Below are 18560 nucleotides of genomic sequence, written 5' to 3' on the forward strand. Positions count from 1 at the left end.
GAAGACAAAGAGGGCAAGAAGTAAAATTAATTTGCGTAATTTACGCTAATTTTTAATCTGCGTAAAAGTATCACGGCAACAGAGGAGTACTTTTGCATTTAATATAGAGAGAAGTAATGACTAAACTCTTTATTGTTAGAATGCAATAAATTTTGCCCATCCTTGATTTTTTTAAGAAAATTTTCATTTGGAGCCCGAATATGTTCTTAGATACATCCTAATTGTTTTCGAATCCGATATGGTTTCAAGAAAAAAAACGCTTGCTCTCGAATAGAAAACACCTTTTCTTTCTTTTCTCTAATGCCTGTCACTAGAGTTTAAGCATTTCCCCAATATCCGTCACTAGACTCTTCCCCTTCCCAATTTCTCCCAGAAACAATAGTCTCTGTTCTTCTGAGAAACGTCGATTTGCCTATCCTGAACGGTATAGTATTTTGTTAAACTTGGTCAGGGAGATGCTTTTATAGCTATTTAGAAAGTATGATTTCAAAAATTTCCTTTCACGTCGGCCCAACCATGGTGGGTCCTCCTACATCACTGAACGTGATTCTCAGCCCCCTAGGTTTAATTTATTCAAGCTGTCTCTGAAAAATGTTATCAACTCAAATACAAAAAGTCAACGTGCTAAGAAATATCTGTAAATACCCTCTTTAGGGCTGAAAAACCTTAGTAAATCTACAATTATTTTTGTTCTTTAAATCGTTTGCCACTCAAACTGTTTCCTTAACACACACTATAAATTGCTTGGTGGTGCCATGACCCACTGCACACTTTATATTCATTCGCTCTGCTGACCCCCCTCAATTGACATGACAGATTTACGGCCCTGATCTCAACTAATATGGGAAACCGCTACATGGCCGAAACAATGGAAATGATCAACAAAAATATTGATATCGAAGAGTGGAGACAACAGGATATGCCCAAACAACACAATAATCGCACTGATATCTCATGCCAGCAAAGTGTTGCTCAAGATCATACAACACCGAATGGAAATACCTATGGGATGAGAAATGCAATGTTTTGAATAAATTAACGTATTATGACGTAACAGTACTTAGTTGTAGAGCACGAGGCCAAAGAGTAGAACGTATAATATGTGAGCACATGATTAAGCCCTTGTTAACAATATAACAAGAAATGACTGTAGAACAAGCTGGATTTAAGAAAGGACGAGGGACGAGAGACCAAATGGCAAACTTGAGGTGGGTAATGGAGATCGCGAAGGAATACCAGCAACCAGGGTACATGTACTTCATTGATTACAGTAAGGTGTTGATCACAGTATCAAGTGGAACGTAATGCGCACGATGGGAATGTCAGAGCACATAATTCAACTGATTGGAAACATCTCGAAAACCAGGAGGCACAATTGAGAATGGAGTATGGCGACACAGAACCCTTTGAAATTGGAAAAGGAGTGAAACAAGGCTGCATCAACATGTACAGTAAAATCATTATGAGGAAAGTGAACCTAGACAAAATGGAAGAAGGTATCAGAATCCGAGAAAGAAAGATTAACAATCTTAGATATGCAGATGAAACCACCTTAATGGCAAAGCCAAAGGAAGAACTGGTAAATGCGTTCACACAAGTGATTATATCTGAACTTGAAAAAGACGAGTTTTGGCAACAGAACAGATCGATAAGCTCAAACTGGGAGTTGAAAGCATTGAAATCGTCAAAAACATTATTTTTTGGAATAAAAAATCGTGGATAATAAAACGTGTCGTGAGGAAATTACAAGACGATTGAGTCTAGGTAGGGCAGCAATGACAGGCCTTACAAAAATTTGGAAGGACAATAACATAACCACCAATACCAAAAATAGGGTTGTGAATGCGTTGGTTTTTCCTGTTGTTATGTACGGGTGCGAATCGTGGACCATAAGGAAAGCAGAACAGAAAAAGCTGGATAGTTTCGAAATGTGGTGCTGCAGACGTATGCTGAGAATAACCTGCACTGCGAGACGAATAAACACATCAGTTCTTGAGGAGATACAGCCGATATGTCCGTTAGAAGCAGTGGCGGATCTAAGCAACAATGATTGAGGGGGTGTTAGACACTAATTTTGCTGCCACACCTTTCAGGTCACTGGTAAATTATGGAAATGCCCATTTTTAAAATTCCGTTTCTAACTTTAAGGTAAAAACGATAAGAAGCAGTGGCGTAGCCAGGTTTGGAAGATTGAAGGAGCAAAGAAGAGAATTTTTTTGCTGACCACACCCTTTTTATTTAGGAAAACACCCCAAAGCGTTTGGAAAAGCTATGCCTTTTTTACGTGGCAATTTCGCTTTATTCAACGTCATATCTGGCTTTTTGCGGCTGACTCCATTCTACAACTGCCTATTTCCTTGACAATTCATCTAGCGCTTACATTCTGAATTGTGTAAGGCGAGGAAGCACTACGTGTAAAAACTGATTCTCCACAGTTTTAATCAAATATATAAAAATAACAAACAGGATTCAAATGTTTTAAACTAATTCCGTTCTCCTTGGAGCAAAATCCCCGACAATCATTTCAGAATTCAATTTTTTTTAAGGATTGAAGAGCTTTAGCATTTTAGTTTATTTTTTATTTGGACTGTCTAAAGAACGTGAAAGACTTTTCTATTTAAATCCTATAACGTGAGATAAATTGTTAAACATTCTGTAGAGTTATAAAGGAGGGTCCCTGTGCGAGCGAAGCGAGCAGAAAAGTTCTGCGACGATGCCTTTCAGATTAGCTTGAAATACATTTCAGAATATTTCTTACAGTCGTTTGCAGTCTTTAAAAACGTTTTAATATTGTCTAAAATATAAAGTCCCCCTTTAAGGTACAAAACCTATTGCAGAATTGTACTTTTCTCAGATACCGCTCCCCTTGCTACGCTACTGATAAAAAGATAAATACTGATATTAAGGAGATAAATAAAGTAACATCTTGACGTTAATTTGTTACTGCTGACTACCAAAAAAATGGTTTTTACCGAATGGAACCAAATTTACTGAAGAGGACAGAAATATTGGGGGGGGGGGGTGCTCCACCCCCTACAACCCCCCCCCCGCTAAGTCCGTCCCTGGTTAGAAGCAAGAATTAGGAAACAAAAAATCCCTTACTTCGGACACATTATGAGGACAGAGAACAGTTTAGTAAAGCCGTTAATGCTCAGAATGTGTGAAGGGTAACGAAGAATAGGCAGGCCAGCTGCACGTTGGCTGGATGACATCAAGACGGTGACGAAACTCTCGTTAAAAGATTTGCGGGAGGTCATCAGGGGCCGGGACAAGTGGAGGGCGAACATCATGACCAGCACCAAAAGTCGGCGTCGACTTAATGGGACAAGATGACAGGATGACTATCTGAATTTTCCTAAACTTTTCTTGCTGATAATTTTATTTTGACCAGGATTTTGAAGAAAACCTCATTATGCAAGAAGCCCTGAAAAAAAGTATTTTACAAAGCCCTGAACAGGTCCGTTACGCCGCTGGACTCAGGTCCTTGATTTATGGCATTGATTCTAGCTAGCCAAGCTGCATAAATATCAATATGGTATTACTATTATCATTGTTGTTTGTCGTCATTTTACTTTTAAGTTTGGAGACACGTGATTCCTTACAATATACAGAATCCAAGATCATGCTTTTTCATTGAAATGACGAGTAGTAATGTTTGTAACTTTTGTAAAGCTTGACCAATATTTGTAAGGCCCATCGCATTTAGAGACTCTATACGCCTTAGTTTATTTTCAGACACGATTAGAATACTGCCAATGGTAAATCAGACCCGATAATCAAAGACCCAATTTATGTAGAGAATTCAATATTTTTTTAGATTCAATTTGTTTTTAGAATTCAAAATTCAACTGCAATACACAAATTCAGCACCAAACTAGACCCACCTTGAACAGCATATATTGTCTAAATGTTATTTTGATTGAAATTCGATGTACATGATATAATTTTAGAAATTCTACAATTACCTTGAGCCATTCACAGAACTTAATACCCTCATCTTTTTCAAAATGTTTTTACATTTCAAACCCTTACAGCACCTTCTATTACTCCCATTATTTGACAGATTTACATCTAGCAACCTTCTCTCCATTCCCCCTCCCCTGCTGAGGAGCTATGGTGGTGGCCCTGATAATGGGAATATACTTATTAAATCGAAATTTCAACACTCTATCAAGACATTAGTATGATTAACGTAGACATCCTATTGCTCACCTTTTGACATTCCAAATAGAATCATTATGATCACAATCGCTCCCATAAAAGTCATCCCTACAATAAGCATAATTCTCTTGGTATCAACTCCTTCTTTCGCTCTCTCTGCAACTGATTTTGTTCCATTGAATGGCGTGGTTGTAAATGCAGTTGAATCTTCCGTTTGCTTTATGCTGAACGTGCTTGAGCTTGAATCAGGCAATGCTGTTGTTGGTAGTTGGTCTAAAATTGATGCAAAAACACTTAAGTGACATGACAGAAACCTTAAATACTGGTTCTGTAAAGGTTCGCGCTCTAAAAATTGTTGAAACTCCCATCTCCTTAGTTAAAATCAGAAAATACTCTCATGCATAGACGTTTTAGATCACAAAATTTACAAATAGCTAATACACGCATTTTTTTATAAGAAACGGTAGACTCAATGTCTCTTTTGACAACAATCTCTTCAAGCATTCTCTGCAATTCAAATGAAATGGCATTTGGCGGAGTAATCTCTCTGCCTCTTTATGGCAACTGTTTTCATCTTTTCTGTGATGTACTGCTAGGAGACGAGGAACGAATCACACGAATATCGTTTAAATGCCTTAGCTACAAGAAAAAGGCTTTCTATACGCACAGTTCCACACCCATATGCCAAAGCTATTTATCATCCGCTTTTGTGACATAGTAGTAGCTTGAATTCCTGAAAGATGTTCCTTGGTTCTATCTTGTCAAAAACCAGACCTTACGTATGTAATTCTAAAGCCCGACTCTCCGATTTTCCAAGAAGATAAGTTATGACTATATAGTTTAAAATTCCAAGTGTGAAGAATTTCAAGAATTGAATTAGACACACAAAAGCGAAGCTGCTTGTAACGGTTTAACGCCATCATTGCTTAAATCAGCTTAAAGAATGTAAGAAGATGCAAAGTACATACCTTTCAAGACGCAGTCACCGGGAGAAACCGAACCTTTGGATCTGGTCGTATAATTAGCTTTGCAGGCAATGCATCCAAGCATAACTTCTTCTGGTTGATATGTGCCGGTCTCACATGGCTGGCAGCCTACTCCAGGAACAAACGCTGTGCCTGCAGCGCATGACTCTAAAGAACAGGATCAAATCGTAACTTAGCAAGGTGGGACAAAGCAAGACTAATTTGATTTGTAATCGTTCTAACTGTTTTGTCAACATCGTCCATTTTGGATGGCGATCATTCAAACGCACGAAAAGCATGATTTTGTAATAAATTGTTAAATAGAAAAAAGAGGTGAAACATTATATAGCAAAATAATAATTTAGGATTCTTCGTTTTTTTATATTTAGATTACATTTTACCAATTTCGAAACTAATCGAACAAATACTTGAGTATGCTTCTTTTCGACGATCATTCAGAATGGCACAGGAATCCGTTAAAGTGCACAAAAATTAGTAGATGATACTAATCATTGATAACCTACCACATATGAATCCATTTGAATGCATAGAAAAGCCGACTGGGCAAAGCGGCTCTAGCAGCGTGAACTGAACCGTATCTGCTTTAACAGATGTTTTGATTGCTCCAACTTCCAGTATTGAAGACATATTGCTGAAGTAATACTGCAACCAAAGGGGCAGAACTAGAAGACCTTTGCGTGCCATTACTACGTCCTCTGAAATCGTTGTCCAGTCGGTATTTATGTCAAGCAATGGGTTAAGATCTGTAGCCAATACTGTTACAGAGACTTTTCCCTCCGTAGTCGTCTCCCTCAGCAGCCCAATGTTTCTCAGTCGAGACTTGGATACATTCATTGTCTTGGATAGAGCTTCAGTTAGGCTATGTTTGTCATACTCAGAAAGATAACTAGGTAGAACTGGCGTAGAGAAACTTCCCGATTTGCGTTTGATTGTGCTTTCACTTGAATTGGTAATTGCAGTATTTGTCATATTACCGTCAGAGGTAGCTTCATTTTCGCTAACCGTCGAGTTCGATTGCAGCCTATCCATTGAATCTTTTGTGACATTTTCAGCTTTTTGCATGCTGGCATTGTACGTTTGATTCAACGACTCTATCACAAATGATATTTCAACACTGAATTCAGCTATTTTTGACCTTTTTACGTGAACTATTGCATTACGACTTACTGCAAATCCTTGAGCATTTGATGCATTGCAATAGTAAAACCCGGACTGTTCTGGCCTCGTTGCATTCATCAAAAACAGCGTACTGTTTTGGTAGAGAGGCTTTGGCCTTTCTGTTTTATTGAAAGCCACGAAATACCACTCAACCATTGGTGCTGGGATTCCAGTAAAATTACATACCAATCTAATTATAGATTCTTCCTCTTTTATAGTAGTGTTAACGTCGACTGGGTGCTTTATAATACGGGGCTTCTCCTGGTAAACTACTTTGGCAATGCTGCTTACACTGCTGCCAAATTTATTTGAAACACGACAAAGGTATGAGCCAGAGACAGACATATTGACATTTTGATACTTGAGTACGTTGGTGTTTCCTTCTAGCAAAACCCGTCCATCTTTCTCCCAAGTATAGGTGACGTCATGCAAAGATACATCTATCTTTATCGACAGTTCGAAGTTTGATGCAGACGTGATGATAACCTCGTTTTGGAGGTTTTCTAAGATGATCGGCGGAGAATCGCAATAGATTTTTGCAACTTGAGACATCTCAATTGATTTTATCACCATGTTGGAGTAGGTCTTAGTCTCTTTAGCATCCATTTCGTCATTTTCAAAAAGAGCTTGAAAATATGGCTTCCATTTCGGTATTTCTCCCTTTGCTATTTTCGAAGCACTTGATGTGTCATAATTCGTCGCCTCGTTTATGGCCTTGATAGACGCTTGAACACAGTCAAGGGCGCCTGCGCAGTGAGAGAGGTTTTGATTGCTAGTATAGAAATCGCATTTAGAAATTATACTTGCTCTTTTCGTTTCCCAAGAAAGCACTGTGCTGTTGAGTGAATTCGAGTCTTGAGTGGTATTTGAGTAAAGAGAGGCCAACCAGTCACTGGAGCATGAACTGCTGTTTTTATCGTGGCATACTGAAGTGTTTGCTAAAATGTCCTGTGTTGATCTGGTGAAGTTCTGTTCAGACAATTCTGCGTTATGAATGCTTAGGTTACTCTTTTCAAATTGATGAACACCGACGGTAAACATATTTGCAATCTCAAACAAATATAAAATGTTTCTCTCCATCAGTTTGCATTTGGTTTTGGTCGCATTGCGAAACATTTCATCCACAGATACACTTACTTCTGCATCTGAACCAACCGATCGTCTTCTGCGTGCTTTCAGATTTGGAATCAATTTAATAATTTCATTAACTGTTTCACTTATGCTGACATTCATCCGTTTAAAGTCTATTAAAGCTATAGCCAGAGAGTTGGGCCCATCTTTTCTCACGACATTCATCTGCAAGGCAATCATGTTTGTTGCCACAGTTCCTTTTGAAGTGACAAACTTGTAATGGCCATTTTGAACTGAAACTGGATGGCTACCGAGACGTTTTGTTAACTCTAGAATATGCATTTCTGTTGCCAGAATATGATTCAAATTTTCCAAGGACTTCACTGATAACAAATATGTATAATTAGAATTGAAGGCGATTGCTTTTGCAGCGAGAAAGCTTTGATGTACATTACGTCGTTCCTTGATCGCCATCCTTTGCTGCATTTCCAAATTCTCAATCAACAAGCTCAATCTTTCATAGTCCTCAAACATGTCTCCAGCACCTAATATATGCTTGATCTTCTCCTTAAGCACTCCTCTGAGCGATCGACAGTGATAATTACGTTGCACGCACTCCACATCCACCAAATTTTCGGAGCAATTTGAATAGCTAGAGCATTCGAAACCATCTTTGTAACCAAGCTTTTGCCGAATCACGACATCATCACACTGACGTTCCTTATAATCGATGACTTTTGTAACCTTTACTGACTCGTAATGTATGTAAACATTTTCCCTGGGCACCATTGTTGTCTTACAAAGTTTTTCACAGCTGCCAAATGCACTGCCTATAACTCCGCCTACCAGCATTCCAACAATTCCCCAAGGACCAGGCAACATGGCACCTATTTTTGCCCCCATTGCTCCTTCCTTTCCCCCTAGATACTCGAAAACCTTTTCTCCTCCTATTTTTAGTACCTTCTCCAAAGCTTTTTTTGCAAGAAAACTAATGATACCTCTGCGCTTTCGTTTACCAAAAACCTTCTTGAAGAAGCCAGTTAAAGGTGGGCAGCGCGTCCAGCAGTTGTATTTTGGGTAGTAGTTTACGTAGGATCTTTCAGTGGAAACTTCTTGCATTTCAGTTCTTGTCAAATGTTTGGAAAGCAACGTGCAGCTTTGGGTCGTTACATGCTCATACCTCTCTTCATAACAAATATTCGTCACCAAACCTGGAACACATTTCTTTAAACACACTTTTGGTGCACATTGCTCGATTGTCTTTGTGTAATTTTCAACAGCATTGTCATTATGTTTTAGTTTCCCATTTAAAGCCAGCTTGATGTTCTGGTATTGAGAATTCGTTCTATTTAATGCTGATTCAACTTGATTGGCCCTTTCTGCTTTTTTCTTGAATAATTCTTCTAACCTCTTCACATTGAGATCTGCTTTACTCTTGTGTTTCCTGGACGTATTCACCGCTTTTTCTAATATTTCCAATCTTTCAGACACATCTTGCGCTACCATATGAATCTTTGAGTGTAAAACTTTGTTTATATCTTCAATGATTATAGAATTGTTTGCCACGAAGCCTTTTATATTAAAAACTACCTCATCTCCACTTATTACATTTTTTATATCTGCAACAACTTGGACTGTTGTCAAGGAGCCATCTGGAAGTGTTGCTTTGGTTGAGAATTCAAGTTTGTTGTCTTTGAATATAACAGAAACATTCGTGCTGCGCCCAAAAATTTCCATGGATCCATTGAAAAACCCTGAGTATGTTTTTGTATTGTTTATCAGGATGACGATGTGATTGCCTTTTGGAATTTTCAAATGATTTCCAAGCATCGCGTCGGTTTCAAGTTTTCCTATGACCGCTGTCACGTTTTCATAATCTGGTGCAAGGTTAAAGCGCTCAGCCATCGTTTTTGACGGGATCTGATACAATATCTCAATGTGGCAGTTCTTGAAGCAAAGATGGGCCAAGCAAAGAGTTCCTTTAGAATATAGAGAGCAGGCCTCAATGGATCGCGAAACACGCGTTCGATTGAAGAGCTTTTTAAACCACTGTTCCATTTTGTCGACCGAAACATGAAAGGTTGTAAAAACCTTCTCGAAAATACGCTTTGATGCGAGAAAATCAACCATATTGCTGTGCTTCAAAACCAGAACTTGTAGTCGTCTGTCTACCCTTTCAAGCTGCCTCTTGAGTTCTGTAAGCGATTTAAGAGCCTCTTTGCCTCTCGTTTCATGACAATACCGAGACAAGCTCTCCGACGATGAGACTGCAAGGTACAAGTCTCTCAAAACATCATTGATTATCCTATGCATGCCTGGGTACGCTGTAATTGCACCTTGAAGAGAAAGTCCAATTGATGCATTGAGCGAATGCATTTCACTGCGTATGTTGTCACTGTTGGTTAGATGTACGGCACCGAGGATCAAGCCACCGCTGACTTTAGCCCATATAATATACTTCATTTGGACATTCTTATCAAGCTTGACTCTTCCTGCCATCACATAGCGCGATGACCTACCAGAGACATTCTCAAGTTCGAGGACAACTTTTTGTTTTCCCATAACGTCATCTAGAAGAATAAAAATTGATAAAAGTTCAAAACGCAGAGAAACACGGGTGCTAGTAAAACCACTACACCAGCATAAAAGTGAAAAATCAGGACATAATGCTGCTGATGCATCTCAAGGTAAATTCTTTCATTTTGTTGAAAGCATATTATAAGCCTGAAATGTATTGTTTTGTATTAAAATTCTTGAAGAAAAAAATTGTAACATAGAGGTAAATTTTTGAAGAAAGCTAACTAATTTATGGTTTCGTCATATCTACAAAATTTCTAATACGATATCTTGTCACGACGTCTAACTTAACGAGTTAACTTAACTTTGACCACGATGTCTTCGAGTAGCGCAGTTGCATTGAAAGTTTTTAATACGCAAAATTTTTAGTGCTACGCGTTCAGGTCTGTTCGTATCTTTTTTTAACCCTTGTTTATAGAACATAACTGATTCCACTTTTGAATATAATCTTTCCATTAAATTCACACAAAACAGAAACTTTCCTTTGTTTGATGGTTTATTTTCTGACTCTTTTGCTTTATTTTCCTGCCAAAACTCAGTTATACTTTTTCACATGATGCCGCAACTTTTTTTAACTTAGGCCAATACCTTTCTGACCGTTCGAATACTTTTGGAAGGCTAGCGGGACGTACTCATAAAATGAAAATACGATGCACTGTGAAAACAAAACAAAACAAAATCAAAGTCAATTAGATTCTTTCAAATTAGCACCGAATCATTCAATCTGCATTGAAATATTAGACAGAATGCGACTTTAAGTCGTCAACGTATGAAAATCAATTAAGAATTATTTCAGACCTGCAAGTTAAACGCATCTTTATATAACAAGTATTTCCCTTTCTATCAGTAATCTTTACGTTGAGTATAAGTCAACAGGAAAATAACGAATAAATCAAATGGTACCCGTGGAATTAAATGTAACTGAGCCGTTGCTGCTGAATGTTGTCCTCTCGATGTCACTCATAAAATTGTCATCGACATGCAAATCTATTTTTCCATTCGCTGACATCGATTTGATTGACTTAACTCCATCAACGAAAAACTAGAACCAATCAAATATGAAATGACATGAAAGCAATGCATTGGGAATTGCCGATTTAAACACATGGCAATGATAAAAGCGTTAGTTTCTTGAGGAGGCTCTTTCTGAGTACAAAACAAGTTTGCTCAGAGAGAGGTCAATTGAACCTACAGCTAAAATCATACGGTATACACAAATTTGGTAGATATAATTTAAAACAAGCAAGGGATGGAAACGAATCCTTAAGCAAAAATAAATCAAAATCATACTTCAAATGCCTCATCCGTATCCATTAGCATATCGCCATTGAGTTTAAAGGCCATCTTGAATGTATTGGTAGATAGTACTGCAGAGTATTCTCCAAAGACACGGTAAATCTGCTTCTTGTCTTCAGCTGAAATGTGGATGCCTTTCATAATCCCTGCGAATCCTGTTAAAGATTCCCAAACAGATGATTCGCTTGCTGAATCAGGGAAGCCAATTAAAGTCTCGTTGCCATTAATTGACTCAAAGATGCAAACAACATCATCTCTCTTCAAATCAATCTCCTCCTCTGCAATATGCAGCAAGACTCTCTGTGTCGTCAAGAATGCAAAATACTTTTTATTTTCGTCAATACCAAGCAGAACTTTGCTGCATTTAGTGAAAATCCTTTTGACTTCATTTCCAGAGTAAATGTTTGCAACGAGGTCTTTTGGGTCAAATATTTTAACGGATTTTTCCACAAAAACATTTAACAGGGATGGCATTCGCCTGTTTACCCCTTCAGCTACGGTCTTGGCGAAAGAGTTCAGCTCAATAGCTTCAGCTAAATACTCATTGGAAGGATTTACAGAGATGCATTGTGGATTTCTGCTTTCAACTGACTCATTCACATTTCTGATTCTTCTGTATTTGTTGACAAATTCATCAAAATTATTGTTAGTCAAGCTTTCGATTGTAATTGTAGAGCCGACAAGTGAGGTAGGTAGACCGCTAGTGCCTTCTACGTCAATCAGGACCATGCCATCTGTTGATTCGCTGTTTGGTCGATGCTGCCACGGAGCCGTTGAATATAGAGTCAAGCCTGCCTTCCTTGTTCCATCAGTTCTTTTTTCAACCGAGCTCTGAGAATGACACCCCTTTGAAAGAATCCCTTCGTCGTTTATAATGTTTACTGCCATAGACTTATTTGTTTCTCGGAAAAATACTATGCTGTTCATCGGTGCATCAAATACACCCGCATTATCGCCGTAAAGTTTGTAAGAAAGGACATAAGGTCCGGCAATTGTTGCTCGGACAGTGAAGTTTGCGGAATTTTTCGCTTGATTGAAGACTAGCTTTTTAGGATAAATCGAGAGGTTTTCGTCATAAGGTGCAAGCAGTATTCTCAGTTCAATATCAGGCTTGGCTTTGACAGTAAAACTGTAGTTTCTATTAACGTACATTATTTGGAACAAAGGCAAAGTCACAATGCCTCTGTTACAATTCGGCCCTTGGTATCCAGTTCGTTGGCAGTTGCACTGGTATTTCTTCAAACCAATCGCATTGCAGATTCCTCCGTGTTTGCAAGGATTTGGTGCACATATTGTGATTTCTGTCAAAAACAAATATTTTTATTGAATTATACTGCCCTAATTTAGTAGGCCTAACGTTAAGAAAAATTTAATTCTAGAAAGCTAGATTCTGCAAACTCTTGCAAAAATTGTCAAGTAGATGCCCATTGAAAAAGAACGAAACTCACTTTTTCTTTCATAGCCAATTTAAGATCTGATGTGCTTCCTATCTTGTGAAGACTGAAAATTCTCATAATATTTAAGTAAATAGTTCTTGGCTCACTTCGCATACGAATGCTATAATATAATTTCGATGAGTGTGACCACCGACTACGGCTGCGACCTACGGCCCCAAAATGCCTTTTTCCAGGATTTTATCTGATCTTGAAGGCGTTTAGGATGCATTGATCTCAGTTTAATTCAATCTAATTTACAGCCCATGGCTAGGTTTATTTCGCTTGCTAGTGGAAAATCAATCACAATTTTTCAAGGATTTGTGTGCTTAGTAAGAATTGAAATATGAAATTTGCCCGATGATTGCAATAAGGCCAAATTTCAGATTAGTAAAGGTCCTGTTCTACATACCAAAGCGCTGTTATATTTCCTAAAGGTAGAACCTTCTTCAAATCATTAGAAGGTCATTACTTCTCTTCCTCTGATTCCCATAAGCCAATCATAATTTCGGCCAGCGGCAGCGAAGAGTGCTATTACTGCTATTACTTAAATAGAAATTTTGTTCAAAGTAGAAAAATCTCCGATACCCTTTAAATTTCCTGAAACTATTGGCCATTGAATTTTTATGGGTTGATAAATTGGAGGCTAGAATCATGCAATGAAAAGTGATATATTTATGAACAATTTTTTTGCGGTACAGAATTTGAAAATGGCTTTGAAAAAAGCAAACATTTTACAACATACTAAAAGCTTTTTCGTCTGACACTCCTCAGAGCATAAAACGTCAGAATAGGTTCCGAAAAAACACGATGGAAAAATATATACCCAGTTGTGGATCGAAATAGGCCAATCAGAAAAATTATTGAAAAATTATTTTTCTGATTGGCCTATTTCGATCCACAACTGGGTATATATTTTTCCATCGTGTTTTTTCGGAACCTATTCTGACGTTTTATGCTCTGAGGAGTGTCAGACGAAAAAGCTTTTAGTATGTTGTAAAATGTTTGCTTTTTTCAAAGCCATGATATATTTATCATATCTCCTGAAAGTGCACGTAAATGCACGTGCAAATAGATACCAGCATTTGTCAACTTTTTGTGAGTTTCAGCTTAGCCTTTTTTAACACTTCAGAGACCATAATTTAATTTCATACCTAGGAACCATAAAAAATTTCAATAATGAACTCACACAGTAATAATTCTTTCCTCTAATCATAATTGAGCCGCTTTTTTAAGGGGATTGATTTGCTTCTTAGCATCGATCAAACGTGATAGAGAAATGGGGCCCAGATTTTTCCGTTCATAGAAAAATTTCCCTTAATTTTTTGCTGCCACTGTTTTCAGCTGTATCAATTTCTGACTACAAAAAAACATAGTATTCGAAACCCTCAAATCCCAAACAAATGCAATCAGAGGTTGGGTTCAATTTCACTAAAACAACGCTTTCAGGCGGTTATTTTGGCCTGGAATATGAAACAGCTAACAAATCAAATTTGATCTTTTCATTGATGTAATCAATCACTCCTTACCTTCTTCAAAGTCTGCAATAAATATCAGTGGTTTGTAAAAGTTTCCCTAGCAAAATTCAACGCTATACAACCATTTTACGTTTGTCAAAATTTCCCTGGCAGAATTCAATGGCTATACAACCATTTTACATTGATACAGCTAGGCTTCATGGCAAAATTTTTAATGGAAAATGAAGCCAGAAAAAATTAATAGTGTACCTTTACACTCAGTCGCTTTGTTCAGCCAATACATCGTGTTATTGGCAGTCGCTCTGCACGTCAGCTGAGTAGAACCGGTGGGGTAAAACCCTTGACTGCACTGAAGGGTACAGATCGCTTGGTAGTAGTTTAAACACGGCAGTTGAATGCCCCCATTTGGTGGAGGTGATATAGGCTTGCAGTTCTTTCCTATGATCGAAATTACAGAATTGAACGATTGGCTGTACACCATTTTCAAAACAAAACAAAGGTTAAGAGGGTACGTCGTTATTAAGGGGTACACTGTCGATGAGGTAAACAAATTTTGCAGCCGACATTAGTATTTTAAAATGCAAAATATGCTGCATTTTCCTTGATTGCAAAAATAACATATGTAATCGCTTTTAGTTGTAACATATGTAAAAAAAATTTCTTTAAGTCAGAAGAAAAAGAGTGACATTACTTGTAGCCAGTGGCATAGATTGGAAGATAAAGAGTTTGGGCAAGAAATATAGATTTTCCGACAAAAACCTAAATATGATCTTAATTTTTTCATAAATTTGAACATAACTGAACAAAAACAGAAGATAAAGTCTTAACATTTATTAAAATTCAAGTTTCGTTTATCATACTCTACTTGAACATTTTGGACCTCTCCTCTAAAAAGGCATTTTTAAGCATCACACCTAAATAGAAGAGATTGCCAGTCTGGTCCAGAACAAGAAAAAACCATAGTATTAAGCTTTCCAATCTTTCCTCTCCAAATGGAGCAATCATTAAAAAACATACAACTGTGGTAATTTCCGACAAAGTCTGACAAAGTATTAAGTTTGACAAAATAGCAAAGCTTTATAAGGGCTCTAACCCCCTCTAGCCCCAGTATCTACGCCTTTACTTGTATAGCATACGTGTAATTGCCAGGTACACAAATATAGGATTTTTTCTAGCTTTCATGAACAAAATGAAACAACGATGATTAGCAAAAAGTACGAGAAAAATCACAATAATTTCGTACGCTTTCTGAAAATAAACAGACCCAAACTTCTTCATATTAATATTTAACATTGCACAGTCAGGATTCATGAAAAAATCGAATCGTTCCATAAGGGGCGAAGGGACTCTTATTATTTTGTTTTGGAAATTTGTCGGCTTAGGCTCTTGGCCCTTAGTACCCTAAGTTTATTTAATATAATTTGTCGATCAAAGAACAACCTAAGTTGGTGTTTTGGCCTTCATAACTAATAACCACTGTTATCAATTAAGCCAACAAGTTTGAATACGAAGCAAATTTTGGCCCTTATGGTAAAATATATATAGCAACAATGCCTGCCAAAAGTACTTGGAACACCCAGCAATTTGCATTGCATTTTATATCTTTCATCCCTTTTTCTAAAAAAAATTTAATGCTTCCGCCCCCTTCCCCCTAAAACAATGTTGAAAATTTAGAGTAATATCATAAAAGAAGCGCAAAGGAAAGAGTTTCCTAAAATCCTAATCCGTTTCATAGTAAACAAACATTGTTCCGCGGGGGAGAGAGGGATGATTGATATTGACCTTGGAAAATGACGTCAGTGTTCCAAGACTTTTGGAAGGCATTGAAGTTTCAGTTAACAACCATACTTGTGCATATTGGCATAAATCCACTCCACGTGTGATTGGCTTGGCAACGGCGTTCCGGCGATCCTCGAAGCTGAAAACCAGGCAGACATCGAAATTGACAGGTTTGGTTCGCTTGCCCGAAGAAGCACGTTCCTCTACCGTTCACTACAGGTGGATGACGGATGCATGAAACCGCTAAAGAAAAAGTCAGTTTAAATTTAGATAGGAAACACAACATGAGAATACCTAACTTTTTGCCAAGCCTCAATATTCCTAAAAAATTTGATTTTGAGCCTAATATTATTCTCGAATTATTTTTGCCCACCACTAGGTGTATTTCTCCTTAAAATCAAATGAAAAAATTTTTTGATGGGTTGCTTCATCATAAAATCTAGTCACTGTGTCACACTGTAGAGTTAGTTATCCGCAGAGCGGATGGATGTGTCTCAAAACATGCATATAGCCTGAAAGAGAAAGTTGTTTTGCTTTGTGAGAAAACTGCGATAGATAAAAGATTTAAGCCGTGATGAAGCTTGAGCCTGGCATTAACCCTAAATTAATTTTAAATTTTAGCGATTTTGAGTCGCAATATTCTTATACACTTCATACTTGTAAAAAGTGTGTATTCAAGGACACGTTAGCGCGAGGGCTTGTACCGGTGCAGAAAAAGATAATTCTTGCAATTTGCTGTGTTGTTTTAGCTATCGCCCTTGTCACACCATAGTCAATTGGTCACCCGATCCAGGATTCATTCCCTATCTGATCACTTTTCAAATCAGATAGACCCAGGGCCGTCGCTAAACACTTTCGCTTAGGGGGTGCCAGTCACCAATTTGCCGACAAATTAGGTCGTGGTCTAAAATATATTAATTTTGGGGTGTGGCATTTTGACACAGCTGATTTTATTCATCAAAGAGTTATGTTCTCAGAGGCAGGCCGCTGAGAGGATTCGGAGGCCTTCGGGAAAAACAAAAAGACGAGGCTCCCGACAAAACTTTTTGCGACCACGCCCTTAAGATTATCTTAAAATGGATTTCAGAATATTTCTTGCAGTCATTTCTGGCAATCGTTTAGAACGTTTTACTATATTCAGGCACACTTTTTGCTACGTTTTATTGATTCATTCTTAAAATGCATTTCATTACTTTATGAGCCCCCCTAGACCTCGAGGCCCTGGGGAAATTTGCTTGCTTGCCCCTTCTCTCGGCTGCCCTGCTCACAGGGGCTTCCAGTACCTCCAGGATCAGCGTTCAATGTTTTTCTATAAATTTTGACTTTAAGTCGAAGTTAGGTGGACATCGATATGCCAACAGTTTCTGCCGAGTTCCAGATCCCGTCTGCCGACAGGGAGTCACTTGGAACCTTTAATATATAATAATATATAATAAATAATTTGTTTAAAGTTGGCGTACTAAATGAACGGCTGATAGCTATAAAGAAGCTAATTAAGGCCAACTATCTATAAAGAGTTAGTATGAAATAAAAATATATGATACAATATTAAAAAGGTTTAAGGTATAATATTCTAAATAAAACCTAACCCAGCAATAAATTTTTTACACAATCTACAGTCGCATTCTATAGGGTGTGCTCTTAATTCTTTTTTAAATGTTGCCAATGATTGGGACTCTCTTATACTGTGAGGTAGTGTTTGCCACAGTTTTTGACCTAAATATCTCACAGTTTCTATACCATAAGAAGTTGTCCTGGCTTTTGGAATGCAAAGATTATTTTTAGTTCGCAAATCATAATGTACATTTCTTGTTTCAAAAATCTCACTCATGAAACTAGGGTTCAGGATATGTTTGGTTTTGTATATTTCTATCATCAAGTACTGTAGATTGCGTTGGTGAATTGATACTGCATTATCCAAAGTCAGCAATGCTTCGTAGTCAGCATGACTGTCTTTATTAACAATTCTGAGTGCTCTTTCGTGGATTTTATTAACTTTAGCATTCAGACATCTGTCATGGAACATCCAAATTAGGGGGCAGTAACTAAACTGAGCTTTTATGAAGCTGTTCATTAGGAGACGCAGTTTATCAGAACCCATAAATGGCGAAACTCTAGCAAGAGCATGCAGTTTTTGGCTGGCTCTTTTGCATAAATTTGAGACGTGACTTTTGGAATTAAGATTTTTATCACCCCTAGCAGTTTTTCTTCAGAGCTTTCTTCAACAATGGCCTCACCGATTTTGATCTTAAAGTCATCTTGATTTGTTCCAAAAGTAAGAAGATGATATTTCCCTGCAATCAATTTCATAAAGTTTTCTGGAAACCATTTTGATAAAATAAGAGCATCAGTTTCTAGCCGTTCTAAAACTTTATCTAATTGACAGTCAGCTGCAAAAATCGTAGCATCATCAGCAAAGTTACATACTGCAGTATCAGTTACCATTAAGAATAAATCATTAATATATAAATTAAATAGAAGAGGCCCAAGGACTGATCCTTGTGGTACACCTGCAAAGGTTTCTCGCCAAGTGCTGAATGAACCATTTAATTTTACCCTTTGTCTTCTACCGGACAGGTAATTATAAATCAATAATTGAGCATCTTTACAAAAACCATAGG

The 18560-nt window shown here is 37.6% G+C and overlaps 1 protein-coding gene across 2 annotated transcripts in view; it reads right to left on the reverse strand.

Annotated features, from left to right (window-relative positions):
* The window catches only part of LOC135690976 (uncharacterized), a 53683-nt gene that overhangs the window by 5289 nt on the left and 29834 nt on the right, over nt 1-18560 (reverse strand). For both annotated transcript variants that reach the window (XM_089114302.1, XM_065208676.2), the window contains 7 exons: nt 16009-16182; nt 14410-14598; nt 11244-12550; nt 10857-10995; nt 5651-9946; nt 5130-5294; nt 4213-4434 (listed from right to left, as the gene is read on the reverse strand). In XM_089114302.1, coding sequence (XP_088970428.1) covers nt 4213-4434; nt 5130-5294; nt 5651-9946; nt 10857-10995; nt 11244-12550; nt 14410-14598; nt 16009-16182 — 6492 coding nt within the window. The remainder of the gene's footprint in view (nt 1-4212; nt 4435-5129; nt 5295-5650; nt 9947-10856; nt 10996-11243; nt 12551-14409; nt 14599-16008; nt 16183-18560) is intronic.

Source organism: Rhopilema esculentum, chromosome 4 (genome assembly GCF_057945365.1).
Source record: "Rhopilema esculentum isolate cy_ngs chromosome 4, ASM5794536v1, whole genome shotgun sequence".
Classification (NCBI taxonomy): Eukaryota; Metazoa; Cnidaria; class Scyphozoa; order Rhizostomeae; family Rhizostomatidae; genus Rhopilema; species Rhopilema esculentum.